Source organism: Eleutherodactylus coqui, chromosome 6, assembly GCF_035609145.1.
Source record: "Eleutherodactylus coqui strain aEleCoq1 chromosome 6, aEleCoq1.hap1, whole genome shotgun sequence".
Lineage (NCBI taxonomy): Eukaryota > Metazoa > Chordata > Amphibia > Anura > Eleutherodactylidae > Eleutherodactylus > Eleutherodactylus coqui.
In genome coordinates this window covers 192,281,495-192,302,820 of record NC_089842.1, presented here as the reverse complement: position 1 = coordinate 192,302,820, position 21,326 = coordinate 192,281,495, and the positions used below count along the sequence as shown (strand labels likewise).

Genomic DNA, 21,326 nt, shown 5'->3' with positions numbered 1-21,326 from the left:
TGCAAAGGAAGTAAGGAGACTCACATGGCCATGCACGCTCCTCTGGGTAATATGCAAATAAGGGAGCTGGCTAGAGATGAGCGAACGTACTCGTCCGAGCTTGATACTCGTTCGAGTATTAGCGTGTTCGAGTTACTTTCACTTTCATCTCTGAGACGTTAGCGCTTTTTTCTGGCCAATAGAAAGACAGGGAAGGCATTACAACTTTCCCTTGCAACGTTCAAGCCCTATACCACCCCCCTGCAGTGAGTGGCTGGCGAGATCAGGTGTCACCCGAGTATATAAATCGGCCCCTCCCGCGGCTCGCCACAGATGCGTTTTGACAGAGATCAGCGAAAGTGCTGTCTTGCTGCAGTTGCTATAGGGAGAGTGTTAGGAGTATTTTAGGCTTCAAGAACCCCAACGGTCCTTCTTAGGGCCACATCTAACCGTGTGCAGTAGTGTGGAGGCTGCTTTTTGCAGTGTTGCACTTTTTTTTTTTTTTTTTGTATATCGGCCGTGCAGAGCATTGCGCCCTGCAGTAATTATACATAGTCCAGGGCCAGTAGTGGTGGTGAGGCAGGGACAGAAGACATCTTTATTGAATATAGGCAGTGGGCCTTTCCAAAAACATTTGGGAAAAAAAATCTATTTGGGCTGCCTGTGACCGTCCTCAGTGTACTGGGTCTCTGCTGGGGGTAGTTGTCCTAATTCATACGCAGCCAGCTAAGTGTTACAGCAGGCTTGCGCAAAATTATTTCCTGGCTCTGCTGTGCGTTCCGTAAGCGAAGTCAGCCTCCAACCACAGGCCAATAAGCGGCACATTTAATTACAGCGCTCTGTTTCTGCACTACTGGTACTACACCATGCTGAGGGGTAGGGGTAGGCCTAGAGGATGTGGACGTGGACGCGGGCGAGGACGCGGAGGCCCAAGTCAGGGTGTGGGCACAGGCCGAGCTCCTGATCCAGGTGTATCGCAGCCGACTGCTGCGGGATTAGGAGAGAGGCACGTTTCTGGCGTCCCCACATTCATCTCACAATTAATGGGTCCACGCGGTAGACCTTTATTAGAAAATGAGCAGTGTGAGCAGGTCCTGTCGTGGATGGCAGAAAGTGCATCGAGCAATCTATCGAACACCCAGAGTTCTGCGCTGTCCACTGCTGCAACTCTGAATCCTCTGGCTGCTGCTCCTCCTTCCTCCCAGCCTCCTCACTCCATTACAATGACACATTCTGAGGAGCAGGCAGACTCCCAGGAACTATTCTCGGGCCCCTGCCCAGAATGGGCAGCAAGGGTTCCGAATCCTCTCCCACTGGAGGAGTTTGTCGTGACCGATGCCCAACCTTTTGAAAGTTCCCGGGGTCCAGGGGATGAGGCTGGGGACTTCCGGCAACTGTCTCAAGACCTTTCAGTGGGTGAGGAGGACGATGACGATGAGACACAGTTGTCTATCGGTGAGGTAGTAGTAAGGGCAGTAAGTCCGAGGGAGGAGCGCACAGAGGATTCGGAGGAAGAGCAGCAGGACGATGAGGTGACTGACCCCACCGGGTTTGCTACGCCTACTGAGGACAGGTCTTCAGAGGGGGAGGCAAGGGCAGCAGCAGGGCAGGTTGCAAGAGGCAGTGCGGTGTCCAGGGGTAGAGGCAGAGCCAGACCGAATAATCCACCAAGTGTTTCCCAAAGCGCCCCCTCGCGCCATGCCACCCTGCAGAGGCCGAGGTGCTCAAAGGTCTGGCAGTTTTTCACTGAGAGTGCAGACGACCGACGAACAGTGGTGTGCAACCTGTGTCGCGCCAAGATCAGCCGGGGAGCCACCACCACCAGCCTCACCACCACCAGCATGCGCAGACATATGATGGCCAAGCGAAGGCCGTTCACCGCCTCCGATTTGCACCGCTGCCTCTCCCCCTGTGCCCCAACCTGCCACTGAGATCCAACCCCCCTCTCAGGACACAGGCGCTACCGTCTCCTGGCCTGCACCCACACCCTCACCTCCGCTGTACTTGGCCCCATCCACCAATGTCTGTCAGCGCACTGTCCAGCCGTCGCTAGCGCAAGTGTTGGAGCGCAAGCGCAAGTACGCCGCCACGCACCTGCACGCTCAAGCGTTAAACGTGCACATAGCCACATTTATCAGCCTGGAGATGCTGCCGTATAGGGTTGTGGAAACGGAGGCTTTCAAAAGTATGATGGCGGCCCCGCACTGCTCAGTTCCCAGTTGCCACTACTTTTCCCGATGTGCCGTCCCACCCCTTCACGACCACGTCTCCCGCAACATTGTACGCGCCCTCACCAACGCGGTTACTGCCAAGGTCCACTTAACAACAGACTCGTGGACAAGCACAGGCGGGCAGGGCCACTATATCTCCCTGACGGCACATTGGGTGATATTAGTGGAGGCTGGGACAGAGTCAGAGCCTGGGACCGCTCACGTCCTACCCACCTCCAGAATTGCGGGCCCCAGCTCGGTGGTGGTATCTGCGGCGGTGTATGCTTCCTCCACTAAACCACCCTCCTCCTCCGCAACCTCTGTCTCGCAATCAAGATGTGTCAGCAGCACGTCGGCAGCAGTCGGTGTCGCGCGGCGTGGCAGCACAGCGGTGGGCAAGCGGCAGCAGGCCATGCTGAAACTACTCAGCTTAGGAGGTAAGAGGCACACGGCCCACGAACTGCTGCAGGGTCTGACATAGCAGACCGACCGCTGGCTTGCGCCGCTGAGCCTCCAACTGGGCATGGTCGTGTGTGACAATGGCCGTAACCTGGTGGCGGCTCTGCAGCTCGGCAGCCTCACGCACGTGCCATGCCTGGTCCACGTCTTTAATTTGGTGGTTCAGCGCTTTCTGAAAAGCTACCCACGCTTGTCAGACCTGCTCGGAAAGGTGCGCCGGCTCTGCGCACATTTCCGCAAGTCCCACACGGACGCTGCCACCCTGCGCACCCTGCAACATCGGTTTCATCTGCCAGTGCACCGACTGCTGTGCGACGTGCCCACATGGTGGAACTCTACGCTCCACATGTTGGCCAGGCTCTATGAGCAGCGTAGAGCTATAGTGGAATACCAACTCCAACATGGGCGGCGCAGTGGGAGTCAGCCTCCTCAATTCTTTACAGAAGAGTGGGCCTGGTTGGCAGACATCTGCCAGGTCCTTGGAAACTTTGAGGAGTCTACCCAGATGGTGAGCGGCGATGCTGCAATCATTAGCGTCACCATTCCTCTGCTGTGCCTCTTGAGAAGTTCCCTGCAAAGCATAAAGGCAGACGCTTTGCGCTCGGAAACAGAGCCGGGGGAAGACAGTATGTCGCTGGATAGTCAGAGAACCCTCCTGTCTATATCTCAGCGCGTTGAGGAGGAGGAGGAGCATGAGGAGGATGAGGAGGAGGGGGAAGAGACAGCTTGGCCCACTGCTGAGGGTACCAATGCTGCTTGCCTGTCATCCTTTCAGCGTGTATGGCCTGAGGAGGAGGAGGAGAAGGAGGATCCTGAAAGTGATCTTCCTAGTGAGAACAGCCATGTGTTGCGTACAGGTACTCTGGCACACATGGCGGACTTCCTGTTAGGATGCCTTTCTCGTGACCCTCGCGTTACACGCATTCTGGCCACTACGGATTACTGGGTGTACACATTGCTCGACCCACGGTATAAGGAGAACTTTTCCACTCTGATACCCGAAGAGGAAAGGGGTTCTTGAGTGATGCTATACCACAGGACCCTGGTGGACAAGTTGATGGTAAAATTCCCATCCGACAGCGCTAGTGGCAGAAGGCGCAGTTCCAAGGGCCAGGTAGCAGGGGAGGCGCGGAGATCAGGCAGCATGTACAGCACAGGCAGGGGAACACTTTCTAAGGCCTTTGACAGCTTTCTGGCTCCCCAGCAAGACTGTGTCACCGCTCCCCAGTCAGAGCTGAGTCGGCGGGAGCACTGTAAAAGGATGGTGAGGGAGTACGTAGCCGATCGCACGACCGTCCTCCGTGACGCCTCTGCCCCCTACAACTACTGGGTGTCGAAGCTGGACACGTGGCCTGAACTCGCGCTGTATGCCCTGGAGGTGCTTGCTTGTCCTGCGGCTAGCGTCTTGTCAGAGAGGGTGTTTAGTGCGGCTGGGGGAATCATCACAGATAAGCATACGCACCTGTCAACCGACAGTGCCGACAGGCTTACACTCATCAAGATGAACAAAGCCTGGATTTCCCCAGACTTCTCTTCTCCACCAGCGGACAGCAGCGATACCTAAACAATACGTAGGCTGCACCCGCGGATGGAAGCATCGTTCTCTATCACCATCAAAAACGGGGTCATTTTTACATGTAACCCAGGAGAAGTGGCAGTGGAGTGTCATGCAGGCATTGATTGTGCTTTGTTGGAGGTAGTGTGGTGCTTAGCTAAGGTATGCATTGCTAATGAGGGCTTTTCAGAAGTAAAAATTGTTGGAAGGGGGGGGGGGGCACTCTTGCCGCTATTGTGGCTTAATAGTGGGACCTGGGAACTTGAGATGCAGCCCAACATGTAGCCCCTCGCCTGCCCTATCCGTTGCTGTGTCGTTCCCATCACTTTCTTGAATTGCCCAGATTTTCACAAATGGAAACCTTAGCGAGCATCGGCGATATACAAAAATGCTCGGGTCGCCCATTGACTTCAATGGGGTTCGTTATTCGAAACGAACCCTCGAGCTTCGCAAAATTTTCGTCCCGAGTAACAAACACCCGATCATTTTGGTGCTCGCTCATCTCTAGAGCTGGCATAAATCCTCCTTAGGGAGAGCAACTGCAAACGAAGTAAGGAGACTCACATGGCCATGCATGCTCCTCTGGGTAATATGCAAATAAGGGAGCTGGCATAAATCCTCTTTAGGGAGAGCAACTACATGGCCATGCACGTTCTTCTGGGTAATATGCAAATAATGGAGCTGGCATAAATCCTCCTTAGGGAGAGCAACTGGAAACGAAGTAAGGAGACTCACATGACCATGCACGCTCCTCTGGGTAATATGCAAATAAGGGAGCTGGCATAAATCCTCCTTAGGGAGAGCAACTGCAAACGAAGTAAGGAAACTCACATGGCCATGCACGCTCCTCTGGGTAATATGCAAATAAGGGAGCTGGCATAAATCCTCCTTAGGGAGAGCAACTGCTAACGAAGTAAGGAGACTCACATGGCCATGCACGCTCCTCTGGGTAATATGCAAATAAGGGAGCTGGCATAAATCCTCTTTAGGGAGAGCAACTACATGGCCATGCACGCTCTTCTGGGTAATATGCAAATAAGGGAGATGGAATAAATCCCCCACAGTGCTACCTCCACTGTGGAAGATTTATTCCATCTCCCTTATTTGCATTAAGGGGTTAAAAATGCACTGGAGGCAATGGAGTGTACATGAGAAGTAAATTCAAAATCTACAATTAAAAAAGTGTTATTTTTTTCAATTTTAATGTGACTGTCGGGGGATTAAAGGGCCTTTCTGGGACTTTGATACTCCAGCCTCTACTTGACCAATCAGCGGACTAAGCTGGTGAGTGTTATGGTTCCTCCATTGTTTACGAGCCACAGCACCGTCAATTTTATAACTGGTACTCTATCGCATTGCTGCGCAGTCTCACTTAAAGGGGTTGTCTGAGTAAGGCTGCATTCCCACGAACGTATATCGGCTCGGTTTTCATGCCGAGCCGATATACGTTGTCCTCATGTGCAAGGGGGGGGGGGGGGGGGATGCAAGAGCAGGGAGCAGGAACTGAGCTCCCGCACCCTCTCCGCCCCTCTGCACTACTTGCAATGGGGAGAGGCGGGGCTAATTCTCAAAATTTAGCCCCGCCCCTGTAGAGCCGGCAGCAGCGTCGGTGTAGCGCTAGCCATAGGAACATTGCGCACCGGAAGTTCCTTTACAGCACGGACGAGTTTTATCGTTGCACCGGAAGGCGTCGGAAAAAGCGCTCCCGACGTACGCCTGTGCTCTTTATTGTATTGAATCCATTGGCGGGATTTTCTTCATTCGCAGGCACTGATGGAGGCGGATTTACTGGACACATTAGAGGCTCTGGGGTGAGTGTAATGCCCGGCGCCGCCATAGTCCTCCTGCAGGTACCGGCATGTTCTACTGCTGCATTGTGGGGGCTTCCATCATCACGACCACCTGCCAGCAAAGTGGACAATCCTTTTAAGACTGTCACGGGAACCCCCTGGATAAGCGGATCCATCTCAGCGGAACCAAACCGCGCCGAACTGAACCATTGACTATAATAGGGTCTGTTAGCTTCCTGCACCTGTCCGCCATTTCTGTGGGACAAAAAAGCCCCACATACACAACTTTTACGTCCAGCAAATGTAAATTCTGCACCATTTCTGTAGCGGCCTTTACGTTTGCGAGAAAATTACGCAATTTTTGCAAGAGTCTGAAAACGCAGCATTATGCTTTTCAATGACTTCATTCACATTTGCAATGTTTTGTGATTTAGACATGGCTGCCTGCTCTATTTTTCTACGTCTTGCCCTTTTTTTTTTCTGCCCGTTTTTCCCTGTAGATCCTCTGCCTTATCGCATCGCATCGCAACGCACGAATGTGCAATGCATTTTTAACATTAGAAACTCCTATAGTCATTTATCCCGCCATAAAATCGCAAGTGACAGCGATGCAAGATTATTTTCCATCGCATGAGCACATAGGCGTTACTACCGCGATTTTCTAGCAGCGATATCGCGCTCGCCAGTGTCAAGGAGCCCTAAGAGTACGTTTACACTGTGGGATCATGGGTAGTTCTTGGTGGATTCTGCCTCTAAAATACCTCGCAGAAATCCGCTACCGAGCCGCAGATTTCTGCCGTGGCTGGGTAAGCGCAGGGCTATGGATCCGCACGTGGAGTTTGCTCTTTTTAATGAGCAAATCCGCGTGCAGAATTCCGAATGTGGACACCACGTGGAATCGCGTCAAGAAGCGAAACGTCACCTTTTTTTGTCCCGCCTGCAGAATAAATTTTTATCGTGTAGACGACAGCGTGGAAAGCAGCGGATTTGTTGCAGAATCAGCGAGGATACCACACAGATAATGGCGCCATGTGAACATACCCAAAAACATTGCCGGGTGAGGGGGGGGGGGGGGCAGAGCCTTAGGGCTCATTTACACGGACGTAATTTAAAGGGGTTGTCCCGCGCCGAAACGGGCTGGAATCGGCACATGTGACGGGGGCGGAGCTACGCGATGACGCATACAAGGGGCGGAGCCAAAACGCAGCTGCTGCCAAGACGAAGGGAGAAGACCCATCTGCGCAAGCGCGTCTAAAAAAGCAAGAAGACACCGAAATTAGACAGAGCCATGGAGACGGGGATGCCAGCAACGGAGCAGGTAAGTGAATAACTTCTGTATGGCTCATATTTAATGCACGATGTATATTACAAAGTGCATTAATATGGCCATACAGAAGTACTTAACCCCACTTGCTTTCGCGAGACAACCCCTTTAATATTGTCGTAATTGTACCAACCCAGAGAAAAAAAGAAGGAAAAAAAAAACAATGGCAGAATGTGTTTTTTGTTTTTTTTTGTTCTCCCTGCCCTTCTAAATAAAATTAAGAAAAGGTATGCAAAACATGGTACCAATAAAAACGACGCCTCACTGCAGAAGAAACAAGCCCTCATACGGCCATTTCAGCAGATAAATAAAAAAGTTATGGCTTTTGAAAAGTCGAGATGACATTTCCTCCAAAAAATCGTCACATCTTTAAGTCCAACATAGGCCATGTCACCAAAGGGGTTAACCTAACAAATATATATTTTAAAAAAGTGGAGCCATCCGTTTAATACTTGTATTTCCTGGAGTAATGGCTGTGCTCATTTATTTAGGTACGAGGGCGCCCTGCTGGAGGAGAACACTCTGGGTCCGGCCCTAGAAGGCGGCTTGTCGTCCCCGGAGTACTTTGAGCTCTTGAACTGGCTCACAACAAAGATTAAAGTGCTGGATAATCTAGAAGAAAGTGTAAATTCTGAAGGTAAGTGACAAGTAAACGAAAACCTGCTATCCTTCATGTACATTTTTCCTTCCATTTGGATCCATGCTTTGCCAAAACTAAACACAACTGCATGTCTGGCTGCAGCTGAATACTTGTCTGGAACCGACGAGCTGCTGTATATTTCACGGACCGGGAACCTGCTGCAGCTCTTCAACAATTGGTAGCTTTATTGTGGCCACCTCTGCATGTCGCTGGGCGGCTGCATGTTATCAGACTGCTGTAAGGAAGGACTGCAATAGTGCTAATCCTAATCTCTAAAAACGGGAACACAAATGTGCTTCCTGTTAAAGGGACTCTGTCACCAGATTTATGCGCAATACACGGTGATAGAATGCATTGATTTTCAATGGGTTTGATTACATGCATGTATTTTGTGTGCGTTTGCGCAGGGAAAGAGCACTTTTTGAACTCCTTAAACCCACAGTTTATTCTTACAGCTGATTTCAGCACGTATTAAGTATGCGTTGTACGGCCGTGTAACAGGCAGTGAATGGAGTCAATGAAAGTACATGGACATGCATTGATTCGTTCACGTAGGCACGTAAACACTGCATCTGCATATAGATACACATGTGAAAAAGATCGCAGCATGCCATATTTCACCGCCTTTCACCCAGCAAAAGCCAAAGTCTTTTTTTTTTTTTTTTTTATGGGTCGAGTATGCAACGCAGTCCATGCGCAATACATTGCGTATGGGTGACCATACATACATAACACTGCTGAGACGGAGTAGGGGATTTAAAACAAAAAAACTAACGCTGCGCATGGCAGCGTGCGTGAGATACACGGTCATGTGCAGTGCACTTATTGCTATATGCAGCGATAGCAGGCTAACACAGACCAGTAAAACGCTGCGTGGCTCACACAGCATGTTATGCATATGATCATGTTAATGAGCCCTAATTGGCCATTTCAGTTGGTGGGAGTATGCCTATGTATTTTTTTGCATGTTCAATTGTGTACCGCTTGCGCGCACAAAATTACAGTAAAATATGCTGATGCGCGCACAAATGCATAACGCCCATTTAGCAAAAACGCATAGCAGATGCACTCCTAAATACTCCTGTGTGTGCAGGCCTTACCTGAGGGCAACATTAAGTAGTGACAGACATCCTGATTCTAGCAATGGGTTACTTACTTTAATTGGTTTGGTAGTTTTCATAAAATCTGCTGCAGCACAAAGTCCTGGTATATACGAGCAACGGGCTATGCCTGCCCTCCTGGCACTGATTGACCACTATGCTTAAGGAAGAGATCTGCCAATCATTTGGAGGAGCTGCAGTTCGTGAATACCGCAGACTACCAGGGGTGTGCACAGAACAGAAGACTACGTCCTCCGCCACAGCTGACGCTGATATTAGCTGATGTTATAAAAACTTCTGCACAGAGTAAAGTAAGGGGGAACTCACTGAAGTCGGGGTCTCTGGTGCTCGTTCATGCTGCACTCGGATAAGGCAGCATTACATCTGGTGACAGAATCCCTTTAAACTTAATGTATTAGGATTTACCCCAACCTTGTTCATTGCAGTCCTGCACTTTGAAGCTGGTACCAGATGAGGGACAACTGTCAGGCGCATAAACATCCGACAGCCGTGCCAGCAACTATGGCTCCTATGCTTTACACAGGAGCAATATAGGTGGAGCGCACTGGGATCGTTCGGCCTGCCACCTTTCACAGTAAACAGGAGTTGCTCATATATTGGGCAGCTACTGTTTACACGGAACGAGAAGCCACTCAGCAGTCGTTCCCGTTCAGTGAGCTCTAACGTAACATCTAGCAATAACTGAGTGGCTTCTCGCTCCGTTCCCTATTGATCGCCGTGTGTACACGGGTCAACAGTTGCCTGTAATTGCCTGTTTGAGTGATTATGCGGGCCACTATCGGCCCTTGTAAAGATACCTTTCGGTGCACGTTTCATCACTATAGATCTATTTGAATGCCTCTGTAAATGGCCTGTGAAGTAAGTGTGTAGGGTGCATATAAATTTGGAGCTTTTAGCAGTGCTAATATTCAGGTCAGTTATAATACTGAAATGGAGATGTGTTATATGCAACTGTCTAACTGTCCGACCTTCTCTGTTAGGTGGGGATGTAGAAAGTATTCAGCTGGAAATAAGTGGTTTCCTGAAGGAGCTCTCCTGCCCGTACCCTAAACTGGTTTCTGGAGACATCAAGGACAGGTTAAAGAGCAAGGAGGACTGTCTGAAACTGCTGTGTGAGTATAGTAAGATGGAAATGATCAAGAGGTAATAGTAGTGGCTATAACATAACTAAAGGTGCGTCTAGACAGAACGTGGGTGCTTTTACACTTAGCAGATTTTGGCATAGATCGGCAGCAGATTTCGCACCTTCAGTTGAAGGGGTGAAGTCTGATGAGGATTTTGGTGCGTACCTGGTTACACACGCGTGAATGTAATCCTCAAGGGGATGTGCCAAAATCAGCTTTTATCACCTATCCATTGGATAAGCGTTAAAAGTTTGGTTGGTGGGGGTCTCACCTTTACTGATCCTGACAACAGGGGTCCCGTATCCCCATCTTCTCATCATTGCAGGCTCACTGCACCCACCCCCAGGCATGTAGAGATGGAATGCAACTGTGGTCACGCATGACCAACATTGCTCCATTCGTTTCAATGGGGCAGATGTAAATAGTTGAGTACAAGTGCTCGACTATCTCCAGCAGCCCCATTAATAGTGAATGGAGTTACGCCTGACATACATAACCGCTGCTTCATTAGTTTTCTCCCCACCCCCCCAGTGTAATCAATGGGGGTCTCAGTGGAGAAACCCGTTGCTGGCCAGACCTTTATCGCCTATCCTATGGATAAAAACTGATTCTGGTACAACCTCTTGTCTGCTTTGAAAATACAAAGGGCTTCTATTCTTCAACCTGCTGTCTGAAGGTGTGGAGCAGTTGTGAGAGTTCTACTCCTGATGATAGAGATTTCTAACTTCCATATGGGCCGTGGTCTGGGTATTTTATAGATTCTTCTTTTACATAATTTCAAATTCCATAGATTTTTATATGCTAGATTCTCAATCGCACACACAGTAGTTTATGCTAGACGTGATCTATAAGTCATTAAAGGGGTTGTCCCGCAAAATAAAGTAAAGTTAAACACTTCTGTATGGCCTTATACATGCACTTTGTAATATACATCGTGCATTAAATATCGGCCATACAGAAGTTATTTGCTTACCTGCAGGGGGTCCCCCCCCTGTGCTGGCGTCCCCATCGCCATGGCGCCGACCGAATCCTTCTCCTGGCTCGATTAGACGCGCTTGCGCAGTCTGCCTCTTCTGTCCCGTTGAAGGGGCCGCTCCAGCGTGCTCGTGCCGCACAGCTGGTCTGCGCATGCCCTGTAGATAAGTAAATAACTTCTGTATGGCCAATATTTAATGCACGATGTATATTACAAAGTGCATGTATATGGCCATACAGAAGTGTTTAACTTTACTTTATTTTGCGGGACAACCCCTTTAAGGTCTACTTGGCAGATTCCTCAGTGGAAGAGAAGTCCCTGCTGCTGGGGATATGCATTGTTAGGAAAGTCCACGACTACTTACGTTCGGTTTGGATATGTACTTACACTCGTAGCTGCCACTTCTACATTTCTCAGACTTATTCTTAAAGGGGTTGTCCCGCGGCAGCAAGTGGGTCTATACACTTCTGTATGGCCATATTAATGCACTTTGTAATGTACATTGTGCATTAATTATGAGCCATACAGAAGTTATAAAAAGTTTTTTACTTACCTGCTCCGTTGCTGGCGTCCTCGTCTCCATGGTGCCGACTAATTTTCGGCCTCCGATGGCCAAATTAGCCGCGCTTGCGCAGTCCGGGTCTTCTGCTCTCTTCAATGGAGCCGCTCGTGCAGAATGCAGGCTCCGTGTAGCTCCGCCCCGTCACTTGCCGATTCCAGCCAATCAGGAGGCTGGAATCGGCAATGGACCGCACAGAAGAGCTGCGGTCCACGGAGGAAGAGGATTCCGGCGGCCATCTTCACAGGTAAGTATAGAAGTCACCGGAGCGCGGGGATTAAGGTAAGCGCTCCGGTAAGCTTTCTGTACGTCCCTGCATCGGGGTTGTCTCGTGCCGAACGGGGGGGGGGGGGGGGGGGTTTAAAAAAAAAAAAACCCAGTTTCGGCGCGGGACAACCCCTTTAAGGCAACCTACAACAGACTGCTTCATGTGTTTTATTGTGTAATGTCGCTCACGCGCTTTATGATTTCTTTCAGTATTTTTAGGCTCAGAGCTTCAGGCCTTGCAAATTGGTCAGAACAAGCCGAAAGACTCGAGTCTTCACAACGAAGTGCAGAAGGAAGTCAGAACTATCTGTGACGCTCTGCGACTTCCTGAACAGTCGTCTTCAAATGCTGCTTCTATGTTAAAAAGCGTGGAGGAAAAGGTGGAGGGTCTTGTATTACATGTATCAACATCTACTAACTAGGCTCCATTGTAGACATGAGAGTAGAGCTATATTCAATGTTAACAAAACTCTTAACACTTCATCTATTCCTATCTATGCTGCACAATGTAATTCTTAATATTAGACTATGAGAAGTCATCAGTCACTTCTGATGACACCCTTAACGTCACGTGTATATACACCCTTTATGGCACTGAAGAAAACTGCTAAACGTAATGCAGACAGTCTGGTAATGCCAATAGGAATACAATAAAAGATTTTATCCTTTTAAGATCCTTAAAGGGGTTGTCCCGCGGCAGCAAGTGGGTCTATACACTTCTGTATGGCCATATTAATGCACTTTGTAATGTACATTGTGCATTAATTATGAGCCATACAGAAGTTATAGCAAGTTTTTCACTTACCTGCTCCGTTGCTAGCGTCCTCGTTTCCATGGAGCCGCCTAATTTTCGGCGTCTAATGGCCAAATTAGACGCGCTTGCGCAGTCCGGGACTTCTTCTTTTCTCAATGGGGCCGCTCGTGCAGGATGCCGCCTCCGTGTAGCTCCGCCCCGTCACGTGCCGATTCCAGCCAATCAGGAGGCTGGAATTGGCAATGGACCGCACAGAAGCCCTGCGGTCCACCGAGGGAGAAGATCCCGGGGGCCATCTTCAGCCGGTAAGTAAGAAGTCACCGGAGCGCGGGGATTCAGGTAAGCGCTGTGTGGATTTTTTTTTTGTCTCGCGCCGAACGGGGGGGGGGGGGGGGGGTGTTGAAAAAAAAAGACCCGTTTCGGCGCGGGACAACCCCTTTAAGTGCCATGTACACGGGCCAATACTGCCTTGTATAGCTCATACATTCTGGTATCGCACAACAGCCTCATTCTCTACACATGTCCATGTTTATCGTCACAGTCCTAAGTTCACAATTATTAATTGGTAGAGGTATTGTCTGTCTCATTAACATATGTCCACTATTACTATGCCACATGTTTATGCTGAGGCTATGCAGAGCCTTATGTCACATGGCAGCTGTAGGAACGAATGTGAACAATAATTGTTGAGTGTAAATGAGAAAAAAAATCGCTCACTATTCGTTCGTGGTTGTTTTATGGCTGACTTTGAGTCAGCGAAAAAACAATCGCTGGCTTCTTGTTGCGTGTAAACGCTCCCCATTCAACGCTTCACATAGAAAATGATAGCGATGTCTTTTAGTCTAAACGCTCTGCACGAGCGCTGGCAATCTTAGCGGTGACATCAGAGTTCATGCAGCCATTTCAGGGACTGTCACCCGTGTTAAGGGGCCTTAACCTTAGGGTGCGTTCACACAAGCGTAGGCGTATTTACGTTCGCACGTCCGCAGCGTATAATCGCCGGAAAAAACGTTTTTCGGTGATCATGACCAGAGCTAGAAAGCGTATTATCATTTGTTCCTACTTTTCAAACGCTCTTTTCAGCCATCGAATATACGCTGGCACGTATTTCGGTCGCGTATGTTCTGTTTTTTTGCAGGTTGCCATTTTTGCGCCGTAAAATCGCCCGTGTGAACTAATACATTGGAAACCAATGCCTCAGATGGTCACGTATATACGATTGGGCGCAAAAACGCGCCGTATATGTGCTCGTGTGAACACACCCTTAACGTCACGTGTATATACACCCTTTATGGCACTGAAGAAAACTGCTAAACGTAATGTAGACAGTCTGGTAATGCCAATAGGAATACAATAAAAGATTTTATCCTTTTAAGATCCATATGTGCCATGTACACGGGCCAATTATCACTCAAAATTTGTTCAAATGAACGAAATTGAGCAGTAATCGTCCCGTGTAAATGCAACAAAATCGTTTATTATTCACTCCTCGTTATTGCTGACTTTTAGTCAGCATAGAAAACATTGCTGGATCGCGAGATTCTCGCTGAATGTAAATGCTCAGCGCATCACATGATAGGTGAAGCGCTGAGCAAGAGGCCAGGAAGAAGGCGGCAATTCTGCAGTGAACTCTGCCTGTCTAAATGCTCTGCACGAGAGCTAACCACCTTAGTGGTGATGTAAGTTTAGATGTGCAGTGATTGTGCCGTCGTTTAGATGACTCTCGTCCCGTCTGAATGGGACATTAGGCTTCGTGCATAAAAGCAAAAAGTGTCAATGCTGCCTGCAGCAACCAATCTGATACTAGCTTTCATGCATTCGGAGACAGTTTAAAAATGTGAGAAGCGATTCCATTGGTTCCTCTGGGCAATACATAATGTCTGCAGTAGTATTGCTGCAAGAAGCCTGATGGTGTTACTGTGGAGTAATTGATTTATTTTTTTAAGGTAAACCAGATGGGGTGCATTTACACTTGGGGCCAGTTCATGTTTTTTTGTTTACGCCTAACTGTTCCATTGTAGGAGCAACTAAACGGAAAGAAAATCGAATCATAAACAGAAGCAAATGGATAACTTTCATTTCATGCTTGCAGATTCCATTGACAGTAATATAAAAAAAAATGTAAAAAAAACGGGAACGTTAGAATCCATTTTGGACCCTTTTTTGAACCAGAAATAAAAGCGCAGCAGTCAGCACTTTTCCTTTAGTTTTAAAACTGCAATAACGATGGAAAGTGAGAAATAGTATGAAAGTCTTTCGTTTTAATGCATGTCTATGGGCCCAAAAACTGTAGCGCTTTCATTTCATTTAGCTGATGGAGTTAGCTGGATGGAAACAAAAAATGCCAGTGTGAACATAGCCTCGAGCTGATTTTGGCCATCCGCAGATTGATAAATGCCACCCCCTTTTAGATGTACCGATTATCGTTGAAAATTGTTATAAGACCGAAAGTACGCGATAATCATTATGTCTAAATGTAAACCGTTGTGCATTTTTTTGTTTGTCGCTCAGTTTCGGCTGACATAAAAATTGGCGGCGGCTCATTCGCTTCTCGCTACATTTAAATATTCCCCGCTTGGTGTTTCGCACTGAACGAGAAGTAAATAATTTTTTAATGATGCATCTGCCTGTCTAAACGGGCCGCACAAGTGTGAATGAGTTAGCGGTGACATCACTCACTCAAACAAGGATTGGCTTGTTTCTACTGTTCAAATCAGCAATTTGACCCCAAGTGTTTTCATTTTTGCAGGTCACTGAACTGTTACCGAAAGCCAAGCCTACCAGCATTGACCAGGCTCTGCTCTTTGTGGATCTGAATGCACAACAGCTGGTGAGAAAGCTGCAAAATAATTCAGTATACTTGATGGGGGTGTATGTTATTGATACTGTAATGGATCAGCATGGCTTCAGGTCCATAGAAAACTCGAATGATTACATAGAACTAAAATAACGTGGCATCCATTAGGCCTCATACACTTGGCAGTGCTGTGTACATGAGGCAGTATGGAGGTTCATGAAGACCCCACCCCTCCCCAAGTTTCTATATGGTGTCTCAATAGAGTGCCTTATTACAGAGATATAGTAAAGAATAACTCTGATGGAGCACACCAGGCACGCTTGGTTCTCTCCATATGAAATAAGAGGTGTACAGAGATATAGCAAGGCATTGTAGAATTCTGTGCTGCTATTCACATCTAAAAAGATAAGTTTATCTACACATATGAATACATAATAATCATGGATCTCTCTACATGATTTGTATGAGTTCTAGGCTATGTATGTGTGTTACACCTAGTGAGGAGACTTATAAGACCATCCATGCTCCTCTGGGAAATTCATGCAAATGGGAAGATTAAACTATGCCTCTACAGCACCACCTATTGGACGGCTGCATTCCTGCAAGTTAATGTCAGATTTTTTAACAGGCCTAGTAACATGACTGGGAATATAGGCCAAAGTCAAAATCTTCTCCAGAAGGAAAAGGTACCCCAAAACAGCTGTCTGTGTATGGTTTATTTGTACCTCATCAATGTGCAGTAGGAATAATGCCTACCAATATGTGGTGCTGCATAGGTATTGTTCCATGTTAGCATTTGCATAAATCTCCCAGATGAGTGCGGATGGCCTTATAAGGCCTCATGTCCACGGGCAAAATAAGAATTAAAATCCGCAGCAAATTTTAACTCTTCTCCTGCCCGCGGATCCGCATCCCATAGGGATGCATTGACCACCCGCGGGTAGATAAATACCCGCGGATCGTCAATAAAAGTGATTTTAAAAAAAATGGAGCATGAAAAAATCTGGACCAAGCTCCATTTTCATGCGGGTCTCCCGCGGGGACGGCTCCCGCGGGCTTCTATTGAAGCCTATGGAAGCCGTCCGGATCCGCGGGACACAAAAATCAGATTTTACTCACACGCTCCGGTTCTTCTCTTCGCCGCGGCGCCATCTTCTCTCAGTCGCGGCCGGATCATTTTGCTTCGGCCCGGCGCATGCGCGGGGCACGTCACCGACGTCATCATGCACATCCGCCGAGCCGAAGAAAGAAGATCCGGCCGCGACGAGAGAAGATGACGCCGCAGCGAAGGAAGTATCCGGAGCGTGTGAGAGGTAAGTTAATTCTGATTTATTCCTATTTTCAGCGCTCATGTCCGCGGGGCAGGAGGGACCCGCTGCAGATTCTACATGGAGAATCCGTAGCGGGCCTGATTTTCCCCGTGGACATGAGGCCTAAGTCTCCTCATTTGGTGCTCTCCCTAAGGAGAAACCATATATTTTCTGACCCACGTCAAAGGCTTCTTCCCCAGTCAAGCCAGCAAAGCTACTGCACACTGATTAGCAAATACCCCAAAACAGCTATGTATGGATATCTTTTCCTTCTGGAATAAACAAATGTTCTTGTCAGCGCCTCATTCAAAAGAAAATAATCATAAATGATGAATGAATAGACTGCACTCACCTGGTGCTCTGTGGACTTCTCCGGTAGGATAATCCACCGCCACCTATATATCTACGATCTTCTGATCATCCATCTCTGGTTTCTAAATCCAGCTCCCTGGAGAGTCGTCCTGGGGGAAGCAGCCCACTACGGGCTGGAAAAACTGCTTGCAAAAGGAAGAAAAATCCCTGCGCTCCGGATCACAGAGAAATCGGCAGTAGACCTGTTAGTTACTAGGGTTGGTTTATTCATGCAACGCGTTTCGGCAATTTCAGATTGCCTTTCTGAAGCATGTGATACATTCAATATATAAAAGCACATCTATATATATCCAGGTTAAAATCCACTCACCTTTCCATGGCTCGTGGTGGATGTCGGTGCAGGGGCAGTCACGGCTTGCATTTATTCTCTATGAGAAACTATGCGGAACCCGATGCAGTGACAACACTATGTTGGAATCACAATGACAGCGCACACTCCGCTATAGTAAAATTTGGTTTTATGAATGAAAAGGGAGTCACCTGCGTAGGAAGCACTTCCCACTTGATGATGCCATGACTGCCCCTGCACCGGCGTCCACCACGAGCCATGGAAAGGTGAGTGGATTTTAACCTGGATATATATATAGACATGTTTTTATGTATTAAATGTATTGCATGCTTGAGAAAGGCAATCTGAAATTGTCGAAACGCGTTGCATGAATAAACCAACCCTAGTAACTAACGGGTCTACCAACGATCCCTCTGTGTTCTGGAGCGCGGGGATTTTTCTTCCTTTTGCAAGCTGTTTTTCCTTCTGGAGAAGATTTAGGTTTCCCAGTCATATTATAAGACTTGTTAACAAGTATCACATTGAGGGCTCCTGCACATGATCGTGTGAATCCTCTAAATGGAGTGCTATTGCATATTCTCGTGAGCGTTTCTGCGCAGCTTACTATACATTTTTGCACTGCCGGGCCCCTTCATATTGGCACAGGACACACCCGTGCCAGTTTTGGAACAGCTCAGCAGCCTAATTTGTCCCTGGTGTTATCAATTAACACTGCGAAACCATGCACAGAAATAGAGAATGCAGCATGTTTTTCCTCCCGATAGAAATGCGTGCACAAAACCGCTAAATGTGGGGTTCTATTATCTGCAGTTTGCCGGAGCTCTGACTTGCAGGAATGCTGCCTTCTAATAGGCGCCGCTGCAGAGGTATAGTTCTATCTTCCCATTTGCACCTAAATGATAAAAATGCCTTTCAGTCTTGTTGTTGAGTTGTCATGACTGTTAGCGAGGAAGGTGGAGTGACAGGTATATAGCAAGGTATGTAAATCCCTCAGTATGTATTTGTAAGGCTTGCAAAACTCTGTGATGTTGGAAATATACAGCAAGACTTGTGCTCCTATGGCACTATACTGCTTGACTGCAGTGAAAATAATATGCTTTTATACACGGACCTATTTATATGAATAACAGGTCTACTAAAGTTGCGCAGTCTTTCATGCTATGCACTTCAGAAGCAAACACACCAAGCGGTTTCCCTGTAATGATGACCATGGATCTACCGTCTGCTACTGACATAAAATATCTCATAAGCTAATTTGGTGGTTGTTCCTCTTATGTTATAGGATCGCCTGGAGAAAATAAATGAAGCTCTTCGTAAAGAATATGAGTGTCGGCGCAGAATGTTAATAAAACGTTTGGATGTAACCGTGCAATCGTTTGGTTGGTCAGACAGAGCTAAGGTGAGGGATCTATAGTAACTACAGGGGAGCTACAATGTGGGGAGAGCTGCACTATGTATCCCAGTACATTTTGGAACAGACTTTTATGGCACATCCACAGTATTACATGATAGGTGTGGGTCCCACCCACGGGACCATCACACAATAGGATCACAGGGGTCCTGTAACCTCCGTTTGCCAAGTGAGTGCATCCACTATGTTCATAGAATTCAATGGAGAGTTAGCCATGCTTGCACCTCACTGACTCAGTTGAAGTCTATAGGAGTTCCAGAAAGAGTTGAGTGCTGGAGGATGTCATAGGACCCCTTTCCTGGGATAGGAATCTTAGTGCATAACTTTATTTATTTATACAACTCTTGGTTCTATCTATGTTTTGTAGCTTACCATAAAGTATTGGCTATGTGGCAGCAGGTTGTCAGATGGCTTAATCTGCTGCTTGTAAAGTGAATGGGTCATTAATAAATTACCTATTATGTAAAGTTTTTATTTTAAACATAATTTTCTCGTCCATATCATTGGAGGACACAGCAAGACCATGGGTATAGCGGTTACCACTAGGAGGCGACGCTAAGCAAGGAGGCAGGCATGTTAGTTTCGGGTACCTATTATGCTTCTCTGCTCCACTCAGAGGTCTGCGAACAGAAATAATAATGATGCTGCTGCTATAGGAGAACCGCTGATTCAGAAGCTCCAGCTGTGATCTGTGGGTCCCCGTGAACTGGGTAAGCTCTGCCTGAGGCAACTTCCCCTACAGCTGCCCCTCACACCAATACTACCCAGTAGTTCTGTGCGCAGTATTGTGCCAACGTCATGTCTGACCCCAGACCAGAAGGTTCTGGACAAGGTACAGTCAGAGCCAAGTTTTACACCTGTGCTAGCTGTAACGCAAAATTTGCATGCGCTCCCGCCAAACGGGCGGTTGAATTCGAATGGGCGCAATCCCTTCCAAATGGGTGAGGCGCTCATGGCGTGCACCGTCACACAAGCCCAGGACCTCCGGGGCAGGTATCCATGTACACTGTAACTAGCTGGGCTTCCACGGGTACATTTTACCCTACTGCAGTAGGAGTATTAGCTGTACAGCCCATATACGCTTAACAGAAAGGCACTGGCATCAAGCCGCCTATTACTCCCTTCCACTGTAGAAGTAATCGTGTTACCATGACTCGCTGATGGCTACAGTCCTCCACAACATTACCCCCTTCCATAGGAGGAGTAATTGTAAGCTGCATGACTCTATCAGCGTTGCACAGACTCAGGCAATCGTGACATCTGTATGCTTCTTCATTACCCCCCTTTACAGGAGTAGTAATGGTAGGACTGTAAGTCTCCGTATTTTACATGATTGCTAACTGATGGCTTCGGTCATCGTCAACATTACCCCCTTACATGGTGGAGTCATTATAAGCTGTGCGACACTGTCAGCGTCGCACAGATCTGGGCAATTGTGACATTTTGTGAGCTACCTTATTACCCCCTTTTTCCCAGAGGTAGTAAAGGTAGGATTGCGAGTCTCTGTAATCTTCATGATTGCACACTAATGACTTTGATCATCCACCACATTACCCCCTAAGGCTGGGTTCACAAAGGGCCGATTTGGCTCCTGCCTCTTGGGTTTTTTTGCCTTCCTCTGGATCAACAACACAGGAGGATAAACAGGCTGAACTAGATTAACATTGTCTTCATTCGGCCTTACATACTATGTTATGTCTGGAATTTCGCTGTGGCTGCTAATCCCGGGATTAGCCAGCTATGTGGATGAGATTTGTCAAAAAGCTCGTCCTCACGGGACAGCCAATCCGTCGCAGCAAAGCCGGGCTCTGCAGTGCGGATTCCCCGACCGCAGCATGTCAATTTTTTTAATTTATTTTTTTTCTGTTGCGGCCGCGCTCTCCTCTATGGGAGCACCGTCCGCAACAGAAAAGCATGCGGCCAAGTCGCTCCAAAACCTGCGGTTAAGTGCCACTGGTTTTGAAGTGGCGCTTTCCCGGCAGAAATCTTGCTGTTTTTCGCTGCGGCCAAACTGGGAGATTCTGCCTTGTGGGAACTCAGCCTTACATGGAGGAGTAATTATACAGACAATTGGGACATCCGGACGCTACTTTATTGCCCCCTTTTGCGGGAAGAGTAATGGTAGGACTGCGAGTCTCCATATTCTACATGATTACTCACCGATGACTTCGGTCAACCTCAACATTACCCCCTGCTTTAGGAGGTGCAATGGTGAGCTGTGCGACTCTCTACCAGCGCCGCACAAGATCCAGGCAGTCGTTACATCCGTATACCTTCTCATTACCACCTTTTACAAGAGGAGTAGTGGTAGGACTGGAAGTCTCTGTATTTCACATGAGGGCTGCCAACATGCACAACATTACTCTCTTCCTTAGCAAGGGTATTTGCA

At 47.9% G+C, this 21,326-nt stretch overlaps 1 protein-coding gene across 1 annotated transcript in view; it reads left to right on the top strand.

The window, feature by feature from the left end:
- Nucleotides 1-5,852: 5,852 nt before the first annotated feature.
- Nucleotides 5,853-21,326, top strand: part of FAM98B (family with sequence similarity 98 member B) — a 35,592-nt gene continuing 20,118 nt past the window's right edge. The window contains exons 1-6 of the mRNA XM_066608518.1: nucleotides 5,853-6,014; nucleotides 7,809-7,954; nucleotides 10,059-10,190; nucleotides 12,215-12,384; nucleotides 15,508-15,588; nucleotides 18,809-18,925. Of these exons, the coding sequence (XP_066464615.1) occupies nucleotides 5,977-6,014; nucleotides 7,809-7,954; nucleotides 10,059-10,190; nucleotides 12,215-12,384; nucleotides 15,508-15,588; nucleotides 18,809-18,925 (684 nt within the window). The 5' untranslated portion in view covers nucleotides 5,853-5,976. The remainder of the gene's footprint in view (nucleotides 6,015-7,808; nucleotides 7,955-10,058; nucleotides 10,191-12,214; nucleotides 12,385-15,507; nucleotides 15,589-18,808; nucleotides 18,926-21,326) is intronic.